This window comes from Schistocerca nitens, chromosome 4, assembly GCF_023898315.1.
Source record: "Schistocerca nitens isolate TAMUIC-IGC-003100 chromosome 4, iqSchNite1.1, whole genome shotgun sequence".
Taxonomy (NCBI): Eukaryota; Metazoa; Arthropoda; class Insecta; order Orthoptera; family Acrididae; genus Schistocerca; species Schistocerca nitens.
In genome coordinates, this window is record NC_064617.1 from 357469627 (window position 1) to 357488463 (window position 18837).

General features: G+C 37.4%; 1 protein-coding gene across 2 annotated transcripts in view; it reads right to left on the bottom strand.

Annotated features, from left to right (window-relative positions):
- Positions 1–1450: 1450 nt before the first annotated feature.
- Positions 1451–18837, bottom strand: part of LOC126251781 (monocarboxylate transporter 7-like) — a 175176-nt gene continuing 157789 nt past the window's right edge. For both annotated transcript variants that reach the window (XM_049952405.1, XM_049952404.1), the window contains exons 7-9: positions 17333–17631; positions 12173–12364; positions 1451–2088 (exon numbers count right to left, since the gene is read on the bottom strand). In XM_049952405.1, coding sequence (XP_049808362.1) covers positions 1946–2088; positions 12173–12364; positions 17333–17631 — 634 coding nt within the window. In that variant the 3' untranslated portion in view covers positions 1451–1945. The remainder of the gene's footprint in view (positions 2089–12172; positions 12365–17332; positions 17632–18837) is intronic.

Below are 18837 nucleotides of genomic sequence, written 5' to 3' on the forward strand. Positions count from 1 at the left end.
CAAAGGGATGTAACAGTGACCTCTGCTATTCACGTCACAATGGATGCAGAGTATAGGTGTAAATGTAGATAAGAGCGTATATTTATCATTTTTTACTATTTTACTTATTTCTTATTGTTTGAGGGTCACTTGTGGAAGTCTGTGGTGTAATAAAGTTAATATTTGACCTAGTATGGTTTTGACTGTACTAATATTTCTGTTACCCATTTACTGAGAGCATTCTCTGTCAACTTCATATCCTCAATTAAAAGTATAATGAGTGTTTACATATCTATGAATAAACTGTTGAATGTATTCTTAAGTACCTGGTCCCATTAAGTTCAAGAGTGCATTCAGATTTCAGAATGTATTTCTTTCTTTATAAGTTTTAAATTTTCATTTAAACTCAAATGAGCGACTTTATTAAGACTCCACTATCACAGCTAAAACTAATGAAATAAGATTATTGTTTCTAATTCAGTAACATCGCTATCAAATCCTTCTTTTCATATTCATAATTCATACAGTGATGTAGATCCATATCTCTATGAGCATAACTTTATGGGCATTTAACTATGCTTTGTAGAGTATTTCTCCTATTTATAGTGCCATGAGTGAATGGTGTTCCATGTGAATTTGCTTTGAAGTGATGTCTTAATTGGTTAAGTGTTTTCCTTATAACCAGTATTGCCTGCTGCTGATGTTAAGCATTGTTATATAATCAAATAAAGCTTAGCACAGAACTGCTTAAAGATGGTAGAGTTCATTTTAAATCAAGATTATATTTTCTCACTAGCGATTAGTTTTGTAATCATGAATTTCTGCTGTGAAGTCCAGTTAGCTATATACAACTGAAATGTTGATGGATATAAATTCTCACTAAGATACAGAACAACCTGCACTATAGCTTTGACTGTTTTATATGTAGTGTCATGTAGAATGATATTCCTATGACAATGTGTAATTGGATATAAAGTAAAATTTCAAAACTAAACTACTTGATTTTACCATTAGCAACTGTTTCACATTCAGTAGGTAATGCTATTTTTATTAGAGTATGGCTCTTGTTGTGGCTGAGTTGTGGAGTCCATTTACTTTGGACAATTCATTCGAAGTTTCAGTGTGAGTTACGAAAATATTTTTTATGAGTGAGCAGCAAACTAGTTTTACTAGCCACTGTTATGTAGTCTGAATAACCTGTTTACACTATGTTTCACTTTATTGGTAAGAAGTGACCTATTGTAATGTGAATGTTATATAGTTTCTGAAATACCCCATAGGTTCTTTATTTGTAGAGTTTTATGTATCTTATTTCATGATGAATATTCTTGCATTTAAACTACAGTATGTCTTTTAAAACTACTGAAAAACACAGTTCTATGTTGTACATTTTTATTTCCATAAAAGTTAAAAATAATTACATTAAGATCAAAATAAAATAAGAAAACTAAAAATGCTTAGGTGCCAATATTTACAATTTTTGAAAATAAAAAAAATTATTTATGATTACATTTTTATTTTGGCTACCTCCTGGTTTTTCCACTCAACTGAGACAAAATCTGTCAAATATAATAAATTTTGTACAAATGTGTGGAATAAAACAAAACAGACTACGACTATTCTAAAGCTCAGTGTCATAATTTGTCATGTTAAGGTCATGCAGAAAATCTTGCGAGGACCAAACAATTGTAGTTTGTCTTTGTGCCTTAATTATAAATTAAGTATGGGTAACACTCTCTCAGAAATGTACTTATACGCTAATGAAATACATATGATAAAATGAATGTTTGTACATATGGTATTTCAGTAAACTGAAAATGAATTTCATTTACAATTAATATCTTACACTAGATTTGCTTGAATAATACTGCAATGGTGGCAAGTATCACTTCCAGAATTGCTACACTCAGCATCTGGCACATTATTCGTCCATTAGTCCATGTAAACAAATGCAGTTAATGGCCTCCTACATGTTAGGTGCCAGCTTATCTCGCTTCCTTTTGTAAGTCACAATTATTTCCAAAATCCAGGATACAATGCAAAGAAGTGCAATCACGTCTAAAGTAGCGATACTTGCCACAAAACTGTTGGTCACATCTTTCAGCAAACCTGGAATTAAATAAAAATTTGTTTCTAAATTGACAAAACAGTTTACTGGTACATAATTTTACTTTGTGATTAAATCATGCAGTTACACAGCAATGTAAAGTGATATTTTTTCAGGATCACAAAAGTGTATGAGTGTTGTCTATTTATTAAGGTATTCCAGAGTAAGGTATAATGAATATGTAAATGAGATTTTTATTCTAAATTTCCCTCATCATCATAAATGGAAAGAATATATATCTTATTTTATTTTATCTCTGCACTGAAATAATAATAAATTAAATTTGTGCCAAGAAATTACCTGTCAGTTCTATCTAGAACTTTCAGCCTTGCATTTACTCCAAAGAAGAGAGGCCAACGTATCATATGAAGTATCAGGAATTCATAAACACTACCAGACCCTGTTTTATATTTTGACATATCTCTGAACGGCTCTAAGAATTAAGAGGAGGGAACTTTGAGATTATTTTTGAATAATAAATAGCCTAGCAATGATAAAATGTCATTTTGTTCATCAGTAACAGCTGCTTCCAAGAGTATGGGAGAACTGATAACATATTGTTAACTGATTCAAAGATATCTAGAATTACTATTATAATACTAGTGTCGATTCACATCTGCATCCTCTTGATTCCCAATAAAATTGCCATTCATTATTCAAATTAAATTATTTCGACTGAGAACTTCATACTTTACTTATGTCTACACCAGACCTGTATTATGAAACCACCAACAAGTACCAATGAACCATTCCTGCCCCTGAAACTCGTACACTACGATAATATAGCTCACATACAAGATGTACATGAAGTGTGAAAAAAAGCAACAATTAGCTCTATCATTACTTGCAGAAGTAATCCTATCTGTGATATACTGCTCACAAGCATGTAGCTATAGTAAACATGAAGGCTGTCAATAACATATAAATTTTCCTCTAACGTTCCAACAAGGTTTTAAATTTTGGTAAACATTTTTGGAATACAGTGATCAATTAATTGTTATATTTAGATTAAAGTTCAGTCTTGATCACGTTATGTCTGTTTTAATGAGTAACCGGTTTCGGTTTTTTCTATAAAACCATCGTCAGACCCATTGGCTCCCTTGGGTTGGTAGGTGGAGCTCTCCTTGCTGCTGTGCAGTCAACTGATCTGCACAGCAGCAAAGAGAGCTCCACCTACCAACCCAAGGGAGCCAATGGGTCTGATGATGGTTTTATAGAAAAAACCGAAACCGGTTACTCATTAAAACAGACATAACGTGATCAAGACTGAACTTTAATCTAAATATAAGGTTTTAAATGTAGTGTGATCATCAATCACTCAACTGGGTTTGTGCTTAATAGGGATGTGTTTCTAAGAACAATGATAGCATTCAAAGCATTTCCTCTGATGATCAGCATTTGCTGGGTGAAGGTCACTGTTAAAGCAGGCTCAGACATGGTAATTGGATGTCTCTATAGCCCCCTTGGCTCAGCAGCTGTTGTGGCTGAGCACCTGAAGGATAATTTGGAAAATATTTCGAGTAGATTTCCCCACCATGTTATAGTTCTGGGTGGAGATTTTAATTTGCCGGATATGGACTGGGAGACTCAAACGTTCATAACGGGTGGCAGGGACAAAGAATCCAGTGAAATTGTTTTAAGTGTTTTATCTGAAAACTACCTTGAGATGTTAAACAGAGAACCGACTCGTGGCGATAACATATTAGACCTTCTGGTGACATACAGACCCAAACTATTTGAAACAGTTAACGCAGAACAGGGAATCAGCGATCATAAAGCGGTTACTGCATCGATGATTTCAGCAGTAAATAGAAATACTGAAAAAGGTAGGAAGATTTTTCTGTTTAGCAAAAGTGACAAAAAGCAGATTTCAGAGTACCTGACGGCTCAACACAAAAGTTTTGTCTCAAGTACAGATAGTGTTGAGGATCAGTGGACAAAGTTCAAAACCATCAAACAATATGCGTTAGATGAGTATGTGAGAAGCAAGATCGCAAGAGATGGAAAAGAGCCACCGTGGTACAACAACCGAGTTAGAAAACTGCTGCGGAAGAAAAGGGAACTTCACAGCAAACATAAACATAGTCAAAGCCTTGCAGACAAACAAAAATTACGCGAAGCGAAATGTAGTGTGAGGAGGGCTATGCGAGAGGCGTTCAATGAATTTTTTTATGTAGTGACTTTTGGTCTTATGTCAAAGCGGTAGGTGGATCAAAACAATATGTCCAGACACTCTGTGACCAAAATGGTACTGAAACAGAGGATGACAGACTAAAGGCCGAAATACTAAATGTCTTTTTCCAAAGCTGTTTCACAGAGGAAGACTGCACTGTAGTTCCTTCTCTAGATTGTCGCACAGATGACAAAATGGTAGATACCGAAATAGACGACAGAGGAATAGAGAAACAATTACAATCGCTCAAAAGAGGATCGGCCCCTGGACCTGATGGGATACCAGTTCGATTTTACACAGAGTACGCGAAGGAACTTGCCCCCCTTCTTGCAGCGGTATACCGTAGGTCTCTAGAAGAACGTAGCGTTCCAAAGGATTGGAAAAGGGCACAGGTCATCCCCGTTATCAAGAAAGGCCGTCGAACAGATGTGCAGAACTATAGACCTATATCTCTAACGTCGATCAGTTGTAGAATTTTGGAACATGTATTCTGTTCGAGTATAATGACTTTTCTGGAGACTAGAAATCTACTCTGTAGGGATCAGCATGGGTTTCGAAAAAGACGGTCGTGTGAATCCCAGCTCGCACTATTCGTCCATGAGACTCAGAGGGCCATAGACATGGGTTCACAGGTAGATGCCGTGTTTCTTGACTTCCGCAAGGCGTTCGATACAGTTCCCCACAGTCGTTTAATGAACACAGTAAGAGCATATGGACTATCAGACCAATTGTGTGATTGGATTGAAGAGTTCCTAGATAACAGAACGCAGCATGTCATTCTCAATGGAGGGAAGTCTTCCGAAGTAAGAGTGATTTCAGGTGTGCCGCAGGGGAGTGTCGTAGGACCGTTGATATTCACAATATACATAAATGACATTGTGGATAACATCGGAAGTTCACTGAGGCTTTTTGCGGATGATGCTGTGGTATATCGAGAGGTTGTAACAATGGAAAATTGTACTGAAATGCAGGAGGATCTGCAGCGAATTGACGAATGGTGCAGGGAATGGCAATTGAATCTCAATGTAGACAAGTGTAATGTGCTGCGAATACATAGAAAGAAAGATCCTTTATCATTTAGCTACAATATAGCAGGTCAGCAACTGGTAGCAGTTAATTCCATAAATTCTCTGGGAATACGCATTAGGAGTGATTTAAAATGGAATGATCATACAGTATAAAGTTGATCGTCGGTAAATCAGATGCCAGACTGAGATTCATTGGAAGAATCCTAAGGTAATGCAATCCGAAAACAAAGGAAGTAGGTTACAGTACGCTTGTTCGCCCACTGCATGAATACTGCTCAGCAGTGTGGGATCCGTACCAGATAGGGTTGATAGAAGAGATAGAGAAGATCCAATGGAGAGTAGCGTGCTTCATTACAGGATCATTTAGTAATCGCGAAAGCGTTACGGAGTTGATAGATAAACTCCAGTGGAAGACTCTGCAGGAGAGACGCTCAGTAGCTCGGTACGGGCTTTTGTTGAAGTTTCGAGAACATACCCTCACCGAAGAGTCAAGCAGTATATTGCTCCCTCCTACGTATATCTCACGAAGAGACCATGAGGATAAAATCAGTGAGATTAGAGGCCACACAGAGGCATACCGACAATCCTTCTTTCCACGAACAATACGAGACTGGAATAGAAGGGAGAACCGATAGAGGTACTCAAGGTACCCTCCGCCACACATCATCTGGTGGCTTGCGGAGTAGGGATGTAGATGTAGATGTAGATGCATACCTGGTTTGGTACATGAATTATTATTTTTCCCATATATCCCTTTTGGGATACAGCAGTAACATTATCTAGGTCTTTTCCCACCTTCTAGATTTCATGCATGGACATGTGGCTTGCAAGTCATTTATCTGTCCTACATTAGGCCTAACCAGTTGGTGGTTCGTTGGCATTGTGGATGTCAACAGTGCAAATGTTATCTCTAAATTATAAGGATTAATTGCAGATATCTTATGGGGGTATAAGTATCTGCTCTGTTGAGTTTGTACAGTATAATAATCAACAACAGCTGAATATTCCTTTAGAAATATTTCTGAATATATCTCAGTAAGGATTAACAGCAGCACTATGTGAAACTGAATGAAAAATCAACACATTAAAAATTTTTAAGAATCTCTTAAGTTCTGTAGTCAGGACTGACTGAAAGGAAAAGGGTAATTCAAATCACCAATTATGGTAATTAGAACGTATGATCCAGAGGAGGCAAAACGTCCAAGGTCATCATTCAGAAAACTCTTTGCAAAACTGAAGTAATAGCAATTTAAAATTTTAAGTTGGAATATAAGTGCATTACTAAACTTTGTAAAGCTATCAGAATTGAAAAAAATCATGAAACAGGCTTAACTACTTGTTCTAGTAATGTCAAAAACTATATGGAAAGCATTGGGATAATTCATATCAAACAGACTGGCTTATCTTTCCTGGAAACAAAACATCAAAATCAAGCGACGTAATACCTTCCAAAAGAGGCAAATGAAATTAGGATAGGAATTGGCAGCCAGCTACTGTGGCACAAGTATTAAACATGGTGGTGTATCTTTACATGTTAAAAATACTGTGAACCTAATGTATGAAGTTATAGATGTAAGTGGACTGTGCACACAAGCAAAATTTGAAGCTGCAGCCATAATGTTGTCAAAACAGGAAATTATAACACCTTCAGTATAAAGCCTTCCCAAAGCACAATGAAGACCTGTTTGTGGAGCTTCTGGAGAAACTGATACTCAAATACAAAGAGTACATAAAACTAATATTTGGTGCTTATATTTGGTGGTATCAATATATATATTAGGTTTAAGAATAAAAAGGTTGATCACTTGCTAATTACATTAAGATTCCTTAATTTCACTTGTGTAAATGTCACACCCACATGACAGGAAGCATTTCTAGATAACATAATTTGTAATTTTCATCTAAACAAAACAGAATAAACACAATCAAGCTAGGCAGGTCAGACCATGAGGGACTATAGCTCAGACAAACTTTTAACAGTAAGGCAACTGAAACTTCCATAGACTAGAAAAATTATGAGACCAATTGACAAATCAAAATTAAATAATTTGATATGTAAATTGCATTTAATAGAATGTGATAAAATAATAACCACTGCACATGCAAATGAATCCACCAACAATTTCTAGAAATGTTAACTGAACATTTTGAAGCATGTTGTCCTAAATGCTGCAAGAAAATATCAAAGCAAAATCGTTGTACCAAAAAATAAACTCTAAAAAGTTGGTACACCCACATTTAAGTAGAATAACAATCATAGTGCTACTCTGTCATGATAAGTCCAAGCACAGCAATGCTGACAAGGAAATGTATATGAAAGTGCAAAAGATTTACAGGTCTGAAATCAAGGAAGCTAAGTGGAAAGCAAATGATAAATTTACACTGAATTATTAAAACAGAGACTAACTGTGATGATAAAGTATACCAGACACCAATTACACCCGATATTCTAAATGCACATTTCGTCACTCCTCAATCAGATAACAGCATAATGAAGAATGTGAATGAGGCAGAGGCACTGCTGGCACAAATGAATAGTAAGCAGATAGACACCTTTCACTGGACTTATGTAACTGAGAAGATGCTCAATAAATCAATAGCTAAGCTCAGTAATTATAGAGCACAGGATTACTATGTTCTCTCAAATTATGTTATTAAATATATATGAGAAATCAAATTGTAATGCCACTGTCTAAAATAATCAACAAAATTTTAAATGAAGGTAGTTATCCAAAATGTTTAAAAATTTCTATAGTTAAACCAGCACATAAGAAAGAAGATATAGCATCTCCAGATCACTATCGACCAATATCACTTATAACCTTAATATTTAAAATAATGGAATATTGCATGCATAAACAGTTGAGTCAATATTTTGAACATAATGATACACACAGTATGGTTTCAAGTCCATATATTAGGCCTGCAAAGACACATAACAGTTACGAATATCTTGGTCTTGTCTACTTCAACAAATTACCTGCAAATCCCTACACAGTGCCGGTAAATAAATTCGAAACTAGTCTTCCTAGGTGGATGAAAAGTAAAGTAATTTACTCTGCTCAAGAGTTCATTGAATATGTGACGAATGACCCACTTTCGTTATGAGAATGAACTGTAAATTAACTGCAAACTATACTTATGCCACACTGTGCAACTATTTTAATACTGTTTCATGTGCTTATTGTTAATTATCTGTTTGATTATTTATTTGTTGTTCTCTAAACTATGTAGTTATTTATCTTGTAGTTGATCTGTTAGGAAACTTCTTGTTTTCATTGACATTTGCACAAATATGTATTGTATTGATCTTGGATTATTATATTGTAGTTAATAACATTTGTTGTGCCAAAGTTTATATTACTATTATTGTGTTAACACTGATGACGCCAAATGCATGTAAATATGCTCAGTGTCTGAATTAAACATTTACATTAAAAAAAGGACAATGTGATATACAGTATTAATGACTTATCATGTACAGCAAGCATAAAGCTTCCCTATAGGTGTAAACATTGCACAAACTGACTTCATAATGACAAACAGCAAAGGTGATGAAAATGTGTGATGAAATGAAGTATTAGTTAGGATAAAAAAAGGAAGTAGTAGTGAAACACTTTAATAAATGAGACGTCAAAATTTAAAATGGGCTGGTATACTTGTGTTAGGAAAATACGAATAGTAGAGCTTAAAAGGTATTAAAATTTTGTGGGCACTGTGTAATGTATTATGAATGCTTAATTAAAAGTTTCTAGTAGAAAAATGTAAACCTGAAAAACGCTGAGAGAGTTAGGCACAAAACTATGATTAAAATAAGGGTACTGACTGAAATCTAGTGATTGCTATTCATGTTTTGACATTGATAATGATAACTTAGTAGTTATAACTGAATTTAATATTACAGTTTTAAAACAACAAAGCACAAATGAAACTACATGGAGTATACAAATACTAATATATGAAGATACATAGGTGAGGATTTAGAGCTGAGACAGAGAAGAAAAGCTATGGAACAGTGGGCTGGAAGAGAATAAGATGTGCCACTGGAGATCCAGAAAAAGGATGCGGAACGAAAAGAAGAAATTCTAGTCAAAGAGACCATGTATAAGATAAAAAATACTTAATCTCACGAGAGAGTGAAACAGATTAATCATTTTAGGTTTTGGGTGACGCAGAGAAGTGGAAAACTATATAAAAACTAAATGTTGCACAGAACTATAACTGCAGTACAGGAAAAGTAAGTCTTGAGATGGAAGAACATCTACAAAAGCAAATATAAATAAGATGCACTGAAAAATTACATGACCAAAATTGAATTGTAGAACACATAGCCAGACGATAAAGGGCAAAGCGTTGTCTTTGAGCCAGAAATGATTTCAGTTAGATGGAATGAATTTACTGTACAACTAACTGGTAACAGAGATGATATTAGAGAGATTACAGATCTTGAAAACATTAGAATAATAATTAACAGGCAGGACTGTCAATTACTATAAATATTCAGGAATGTCTTAAACAACTTGAACAATAACAAAGTGATTGGAGAAAATGATATTACTGCTTGTAGTAGTTATTAAAAATGCTAAAGACAAGTTGAAACAAAACTGTTCTTGGATAGAATACCAATAGCAGGATTTAAAAAGTGAAATAGTTACTATACCTGTGAAAGGAAAAACCAATATTATTCATATAATAAAGCCTTGGGAATATTAAAACAAGAAGAAATGTTAGGTGGGTGCCCTCTACTTATTTCATTTTTTTAAGCAAGTCAAATATAAATAACGAGGAAAGGGAATTAATAATGACCAACACATTTAGACTTGTTGATAGTAACAGATTCATTATAATACACGAATTGTAGGGCACGAATTTTAACTTCTGCCATGGCCAACTATGGGCTAAGAATAAAATAAAATAATCAAAATGATGGTGACTGACAAATTAGATAGCATGAGAGAGCAATCCTTAAGGTAAGAAATACATCTCTGAAGGATGTAAATGAATTCTACTGCTTTGGTAGCAGGTTAACTGACGACAGATTAAATATAATAGGTATTAACTGAAGAGGGTAATACCCAAGTAACTCATTAAAATATAAGTTATTTATTTATAAGCAATAACTCCAATACAGAAATAAGGTAAAAGTTTGTCAAGGCATTTGAAATGTTTAAGCTGTGGTTGTGAAGAATGAACCACAAGGGAAGAAAAACTAGAAACGACAGGTGTATGAATACGGAGGAAAGGCACAAAAGAATCGTGAAATGAAAGGAAATTTACTAAGTAAATACCAAAAGAAGTAAACGAGACAGTCCATCATCACCACACACAAATCAAAAAGTAAAGAAGGTGGAAACTGTTTTATGATTCATAAATCGAAAGAAACTTTTAACAAGCTAGAAATCCGGAAAGATCTTAAGTAGGTGTGATCGCACAATAATAGGGCGGTTACTTATTTCATCTGAAAGGTGGTCGTGTTGCTCTCTGAGGTTCAGCCATCGCTGTCACGCCTGCCTAGCTAGCTTCACTCAAAGAGTCTCTGAAGCTTATGTTTGAGTTATCTAAGCACAGCTAAACCGAGTCCATCTTGTTGGTGGTTACTACAAGGAGAGAACTAAGGGCACAGTCATACAGATGCATACAAGCAGCTGACAAGAATAATATATAGAATGGAGCAGAAAATCGAGGATCTGTTAGGAGACGAATAGTTTTTCTTCCGCAAAGGCGCTTATTTCTTTACATAATACGAAAATTGATAGTTTTCTGTGTAAAGTTGTACAAATGCTTTGTTTGAAGTATTACATAAAAACAGCAGTTAAGCAGTGCAAATGGTTCAAATGGCTCTAAGCACTATGGGACTTAACATCTGAGGTCATCAGTCCCCTAGACTTAGAACTACTAAAACCTAACTAGCCTAAAGACACCACACATCCAAGCCCTAGGCAGGATTCGAACCTGCAACGGTAAAATTAAGTAGTGTAAGAGTAAGCTATATTGTCCTAATATAAACGTAAGCATATAAAGTAATGTAGAAGTAATTCTTGTCACTATCGATGTGAGTTTACTAGCACTAATCATAATTAATATTTTGTATACTTTATACAAGTAACCTGCAGTGACCGACTTGTTCTGAAGGCTGATCTTCATTATAAGACTTACGGGATACATTGTGTTTGAGTGAGTGAATGAGGGAGGACTGCAATCGGTGAGTGCGACGCTGTTGATCAAGAAGTACTTGATAGGTTGAAGTCCAGCAGCCTAACATGGAAATTAAACGTTTTAACTGGTGACTAAATGTGGTTGTAACGGCTTGGACCAAAGGTGCAGAGGCACTTCGTGTCTACAAATGGTCACCATGATGACAGTCTCGGAAAAGTAAAAAGAGCGAAGAGATTGCGCAAAAGTATAGTGTGTACTGCAAGTAGGTACGACGGCTCAATCACGCTTGATGTAGGAAGTTTAGAAGTCGCACACTGATAAGATGCTGTCTACCATGTTTCAACTTTCAGAGGACTTTCACAGTTATGGGTTGTGGAGATCTTGCTTCGCCACTGAAAGAATCTGCCGAATGTGCTGTCAAAAAACAAAATTTTCTTGAGCAAACGTGAATTCAGACACTTCCATATCTATCTTACTTCCGAGATATTGTCTATACGATTTATGTATTTTAGCAAGATCGAAAGCAACCATCCCTGTACTTCGATTTTGGTCCTCGGAAGTAATTGCGTATATCTGTGTGTACACCAGTGCTCCAAAACACCCGTATCAAGGAAACTTAATGGTCTGAGATACACAGAAAGATGATTACGAGGATACAACAGGAAATACCGGGATTCTTAACTTCCAGCAGGCATGTAACCACGTGAGAAGGAACTCTGGAGAACTTACCTATTAGAGGTCCGATGGTGATGTAAAGGATGCCAGACATGACTTGGTGTAGACCGTAGGCGGCGGGAAAGCGTTCCTTGCTGCACGTCTCTCCAATCACGAGAGGCATGGTGCTCGTGACGTAGCTCCTGGAGAATCCCATGAGCACTGACAGTACAACAATTGGTGTGAAGTCCACGAAGAATATGAGCACTGAAATAAAACACGTGGAAATTGTGATTAGGGCAGCAACTGATTACAATGTCAAAAAATATATGTACACAGTGGTCGTAAACAGTAGTTTGTGCTGAGAAGTAACTGTTAAGAAAAAAAACTGAATGCGTTGCTCCGTTTCCGAGTGCAGAGTATATAGATAGATTCATACATCTTCATAGTGTGCTGTTTCTTCACATCAGCATTCCTCAAAAACCGTTGATGAAAATAATGAACAAAAATCTAAATGACAAGATTGGTTTCTGCGGTGGACGGAGGCGTGTGAAGGGGAATGCTGACGTAATCGGCGCTCGACGCTACCAGCAGAAAATGCAGCGTTTAACTTCACCACGTAATTTTGACACGACGACTGCTAGGTCTTTGGCGCTTGCAGAAATGAAAAATCAGGAAGTCGGGATGAAGTGTTCCAGACAAATTCGATATGTGACGCAACCTAACGACGGATACACTACCTGCAGTTACCATTGTTAGCAAAGTGGTTATCGCCAAGCGTTAAGTTGCACCGTTTTCCTTTCAATTCTTGGTCTGAGGTGGATAAACAGGCTGCTAGTTGTTGATGTACAGAATATCTAATAATAAATCAATACTTAAGTATACAGCTCTAAAACTGACAGTATATTTACAATGTACAGCCGATATTTTTTACTTGGCTGGTACGTCGATACTTCTTCGTTCGATATATAGATAATTTGTTCGATATGTCTAGGGCCGGTTAAAAATACTACATTCCTATATGGAATAAGGGTTTTGGAGGGCCATATCCAGCGCTACGCACAATTTCGACACCACACGACTAACACCTCAGAAGACAGACGTATTGTTCGCTCTGCTTACAGTCTCGTACAGACGTCATGCACCATGAGTCAGGAAAAGTTCTCGTTCGCAAGTATCCACAAGGACAGTGCGACTTCGTCTTGAGTACCAACGACTGTCAGCTAGACGAGTGCTGTCACTGCCTTTGTTGACGCAGCAACAGAGAGGGTCCCACCGACCATGGTGCGCCCAACGTCACTCTGGACACAGGACCGGCACTACGTTGTCTTTTCAGACAAGAGCCGCGCCTGCGTACGGCATTACGATGGACATCTCTGAGCTTGGAGGCTCCGAGGGAAACTAACGTCATATCGCCCTAGCACCTGGCTTATGGTATGTGGTGCCATTGGGCAATCGCCCTAGCACGTGGCTTATGGTATGTGGTGCAACTGGTCGCCCAACACCATCACGTCTGGTTCGCGTAGCCGTTAATTTGAGCAGCACACAATTAATTTCCGACGAGTTAAGCCGATAGCTGTGCTTAATGACGCAAGAGCGCAAGTTGCTCGTGCTGTGCTGACCTGCCTCGACAGAGAGGGTGTTCAACTGTTTCCATGAGCATGACGTTCGCCAGATCTCCTACCAACTAAAAACATGTGGACATGGGTCGCTGAGAAACCGATGACCTCGCTGTTTTGTCCCCTTCCCCAAACCAACTAACCAGGTGGACTTGATGTCAAGCCACATCAGGGAGACTGTTGCTGCCAGAAGTGGCAGCTCTGCGAACTAAATGAACTTTACATTTAATCATGTATTCTTTCTACTGTACTGTACTAGCGAATCCAGCAATGCTTCTCATTTGCTAAATATGTATGAGAATTGGATGTACGTCCTAGTCCCTGTCTCCTCTCCATTTCTCTGTCCATCACCTCATCCTCCCTATCTGTCGTTCTCTTCCTCCTCCTGCTCTCTGTCCATCTCCTACTCTCCTCTTTACGTTCATTTCCTCCCCATCTCTGTCCATCTCCTCTACCTGCCACTAGCCCTCCTTCTCTCTCAATTTGAGCCTTGTTTATTGGTGTTGCAAAGTAAACCGCAACTGGAAACCGAAGTCACTAAAAATGAATATCGATCATTGCCATACAGGGTATGAGAGACACATCTGCAGCTGAGGGATCTGTCAGGATAGTAGCTTCAACGACAGTATTTTGCACAAGTTTAGTCTGCGGACAGGTAGGATTACAAAGTTTCGGACGATTCAGATTCAGTAGTAGTATTCTAATCATAAGCCAATAAGCCATATATACAACTTTCCTGTTTTCTCTTAAAACCAACTGTAAGGAATAAAACGTAATAGCGCATTGTTGAGTATGCAAATTTTGTTTAAAATTATATATAGGGATAAAGACATTATATAAGAAATTTGTCTTATAGTTTAAATGCCCTGATTTATCAGTTAAAGTTGACTGCTAGAAAGGAAACGAAAACGCACATATTCACAGCACAGCATTTTTTTCTCTCGCAGTCAGTTTTAACAGAATACCTGTACAGTGTTGTTTGGAAATGTACATAGACTATGCCCAACTGAATGCGCATTGAAAGGTACTTGACAGTAGCCACTTATGTAATTAGTCCATCAAGTAAAATTTTATGTGAAGTTAAAGTGAACACCATTAGGTGGAGAAAGTAATGCATACAGCTAGTACAAAGTGGGATCGCGAAAAGTTGTAAGCAAATTTTCGCTCCCACGGGGGACCATGTAATATCCCTTGGCCCGTAATAGCGGGTAGGATTCGTGAATCGATCAGCTGGTTATCGTGCAAAAAATTGAAATAAGTTGATCAAGAAATTTTTGAACCTTTTGCCAACAATTTTGCCTATTCAATCTTATATATATTTAAAAATATATATTCTAAGGCTGTCAAAATTTCATCAGAGTCAGGTAAAAATTTGAAGTAAATAGGTAAAGAATTTTCCAGATTTTTGGTAACAACATTAAACAACGCCTTGTGTTGATATTGTAAGTATATATATACTTACATATATTACAAATATGTAGCCTATATCCGTCCAAATGTTAATTAGAGTACTGTGTGAATATCTGAAGTCAGCTGGTAAAGAACTTTTCGAGATTTTTGCCAACAACGTTTCTCTTATCATCCATGTTCGCAGATATGCAGGCAGTGCAAGAATTCTTTTGAGAAGTTTATTGGTTCTATCAGAAGGAGCTTTTACCAAATTAATGGATTCTTACTTGTATGTCATTCCCCAGTACAACGATATAACATGTAAGAAAAAAGAAAAGAAGATGGAGTTATCTGCTTTTGTTGATTTATACTATGCAACTGTGAGGTGAGAACTAGTTGTTAGCATAGCTGGCAGTATGCAAGCAAACGAACTTTTTTCCAACATAAGAACTCTGTAGCTGAATGCATCTCGAGCTTATTCGTCAAAATTACTCAAAGAACCAAAAGGTTAAGAACGCTATGCATCTATTAAGATTTAACTAAGGCATGCGATTGTGTTGATCGCAAAATATTCCTCCAGAAGTTGGACTATTATGGAATACGTGGAGTATCTTACAACTGGTTCACCTCTTACTTTAACAACAGACAGCAAAAGGTCGTTTTTCACATTGTTGAAAATTTTTGTGATGTGAGGTCTGAGGGAGGAACAGTCAAATGAAAGGGGGGGGGGTGCCCCAGGTATCAGTGCTGGGGCCACTCTTGTTTCTTATTTATATGTCCTGTAGCATTACGGGTAATTCTAAAATAGATCTGTTTGCTGATGACACTAGCTTGGTAGTAAAGGGTGTTGTGTGCGATATGGGATCTGTTTCAAATTGTGCAGTTCATGACATAAGTTCATTGGTTCTAGAAAATAAACTAATGCTAAATCACAGTAAGACGCAGCTTTTACAGTTTCTAACACACAATTCAACAAAACCTGCGTTTTAATTTCACAGAATGAGCTTACGATTAGTGAAACTGAACAATGCAAATATCTAGGTTTTAAGATAGATAGCCAACTGTCAAAAACGTCCAGGATGTTGTTCAAAGACTTAATGCTGCCATTTTTACTATTCCAATGATATTTGAAGTAAGTGATAGTTGGACACGAAAAGTGTTCTACTTTGCTTATTTTTCATTTGCTTATGTCGTATGGTATTATATTTTGGGGTAAGTCTTCTCATTCTCAAAGGATATTATTCTGTCATAAACGGTCGGTTCGGGCAATAAATGGTGTTAGTTCGCGAACCTCTTGTCGACCCCTGTTAATTAGCCTGGGTATACTGACATTGGTCTCTCAATATATATATATCTATATATATATATATATATATATATATAGATATATATATATTGAGAGACCAATGTCAGTATACCCAGGCTAATATATATATATAGATATATACTACAGCAAGTGTGAACCATGTACTGCCTCCAAACACGGCTTGTACATCACATGTAAAGTTCAAACGTAGTCCACGAAATACGTTTGGACCTCCAATTAGTTGTTGTTTATTAAACTGTCCAGCAAGATCAATGTCTATCGCCTTCAAAGAACGATAAACAGGAACGCTGCGCCACCAGCGACGACGGTAACCACGTCGCCCAGGCATTGCTGTGGCACGTTAATTCTTTAGCGTCGTTTCTTGTTAACAATATCAGCTTATTCCCAAGAATTAGTAGCTTTCACTCAGTTAATACTAGGCAGAAATCGAGTCTGCATCTGGATTGCACTTCCTTGACTCTTGTGCAGAAAGGTGTGCAGTATACTGCAGCATCCATTTTCAGTAAGCTACCACAAGAATTCAAAAATGCTAGGAGTAACCCACGCGCTTTCAAATCAAAACGGAAGAGTTTCCTCAGGGGTCACTCCTTCTATTCTGTCGAAGAGTTCCTTGAAAAATTAAGCTGATTCCTGTGTTATATTGTTGATTGCCTTTACATACACTTATGGCCCATCTTTTCTGGGTTCACAAACATTTTATTTCATCTGTTATTACTTTTCTGTTGTAATTTCATGTACTGAAACGTTCCATGACCTTGGAGATCTGTTCTTCAATTTGGTCCTACTGAACTAGACGCGTAAAACAAAATTAAAAAAAAAATTGCTACTGAGCCAAAAATACAGGTGCAATCTCATTCGTAAATCTAAAAGTGTTCTCCAATAGCACTGAGGCTTACTTACTTGTTCGGAAGGACACGCACGCTGTTGAACCCAGAAGGAACAGCAGCCTGTTCTTCGTGACCCCACAGGCGCCGATGATCGCCATACTAAGACGTCCTGCCATGTCAGAGAAAGTCATCACAGACATGGCCAAGGCAGCGTCGTTACGAGACAGTCCGGTGTTGAACAAGTACAGTGGAATCACCGTCATAAACATCATGTCGACGAAGAATATCAGAGATATACCAACCAGAGAATTAGCTATGGAGAAATCTTGCATCAGTGTCAAGTCAAAGAGGTCCACAACTGCTGTCCACCATCTGAAAAAAAATCACATTTCCATATAAATTAACATTCGCACCGTCAATACGAATTTTAAATACTTATTATTTAGCTTAATCCAGTTTGTAGACTGAGAAAGAACAAGATGTGAAACTGTTTCAAAATCTCGAATTATATCTTAAATTCACTATTTTGTGGCACAAGGTCGATCTTTCTCCCCGCCCCCCATTCCTCTCTATCTTTCTCTCTCTGTCAGTCTCTCTCTCTCTCTCTCTCTCTCTCTCTCTCTCTCTCTCTCTCTCTCTCGGATATAATGAGTAAGTCTCAAGTGGTGCTAGATGTTTTAACCCACAGTTCATGTTTTCAGGTAAAGATTTCCCATTGATTGTTCAGATTATGGAATCGTGTTTGCAACATATACTGATAGCATGTTTCGTAATATAATAGCAAGCTAGTGAAAAGATTAAAAGTCTCTCCAGCCTCATATTATTAAGTTTAGATAATTGGTGGGTATCATTACTTGTTCATTTACGCATATCTGGATGTCTGAGCCCATCTCTTATGCACAAATAGTTCCTGTTTGAAATTATTTTTGTAACATATGAACCAGTTACAGAGATTGTTTCTATTTAGTCTAGATGCAGCTGCCAAAGTATAACGGACGGAGAGTGACTGAGATACATTGGCTTTACGCACAAAGAAACGGTTAATTGTTGGTAGTCTGTGGAATCCCTTTGCTCGAAAAGCAGGTGACTGACAATGCGGGCATACCGAACGGAGCACTGCTTCCTGCTGGAGAGACCTTATTGTGAAAGGCTTGTGACTAACAGAGAGGAGTCATAGTCAGCTGGCTCTCTGCACTACTAAAACAAATTCTTCCGCTAAAACGGCACCTCGGTGGGAAACATGACGAAGTAGATAACCTTCTTGCAGATGTGTGACCACCCTGACGCCACCTATAGAGTGGTCGAGGGGTAAGATTATTTGCCACAACGCAGCTAACCGTCATCATGCCAGGCAAAAAACCTTGAGAACGCTTGATGGGCACTCGTATGTCAAAGTCGGGCAATTTTTTAGTAGAAAGTTGGTACCCCAAAATGAGGAATCGAGAGCAGGCGAACTGCTCAGAACAATCGTCTATCGGCTAGCAGTGATAAGAAGCGACGCCAAAATTTCAGCACTCTGAAAGTGCAAGAGGGAGAAAAAAAAACTGCCTCAAAACAAGAGAACCAGACAGTGGGGTT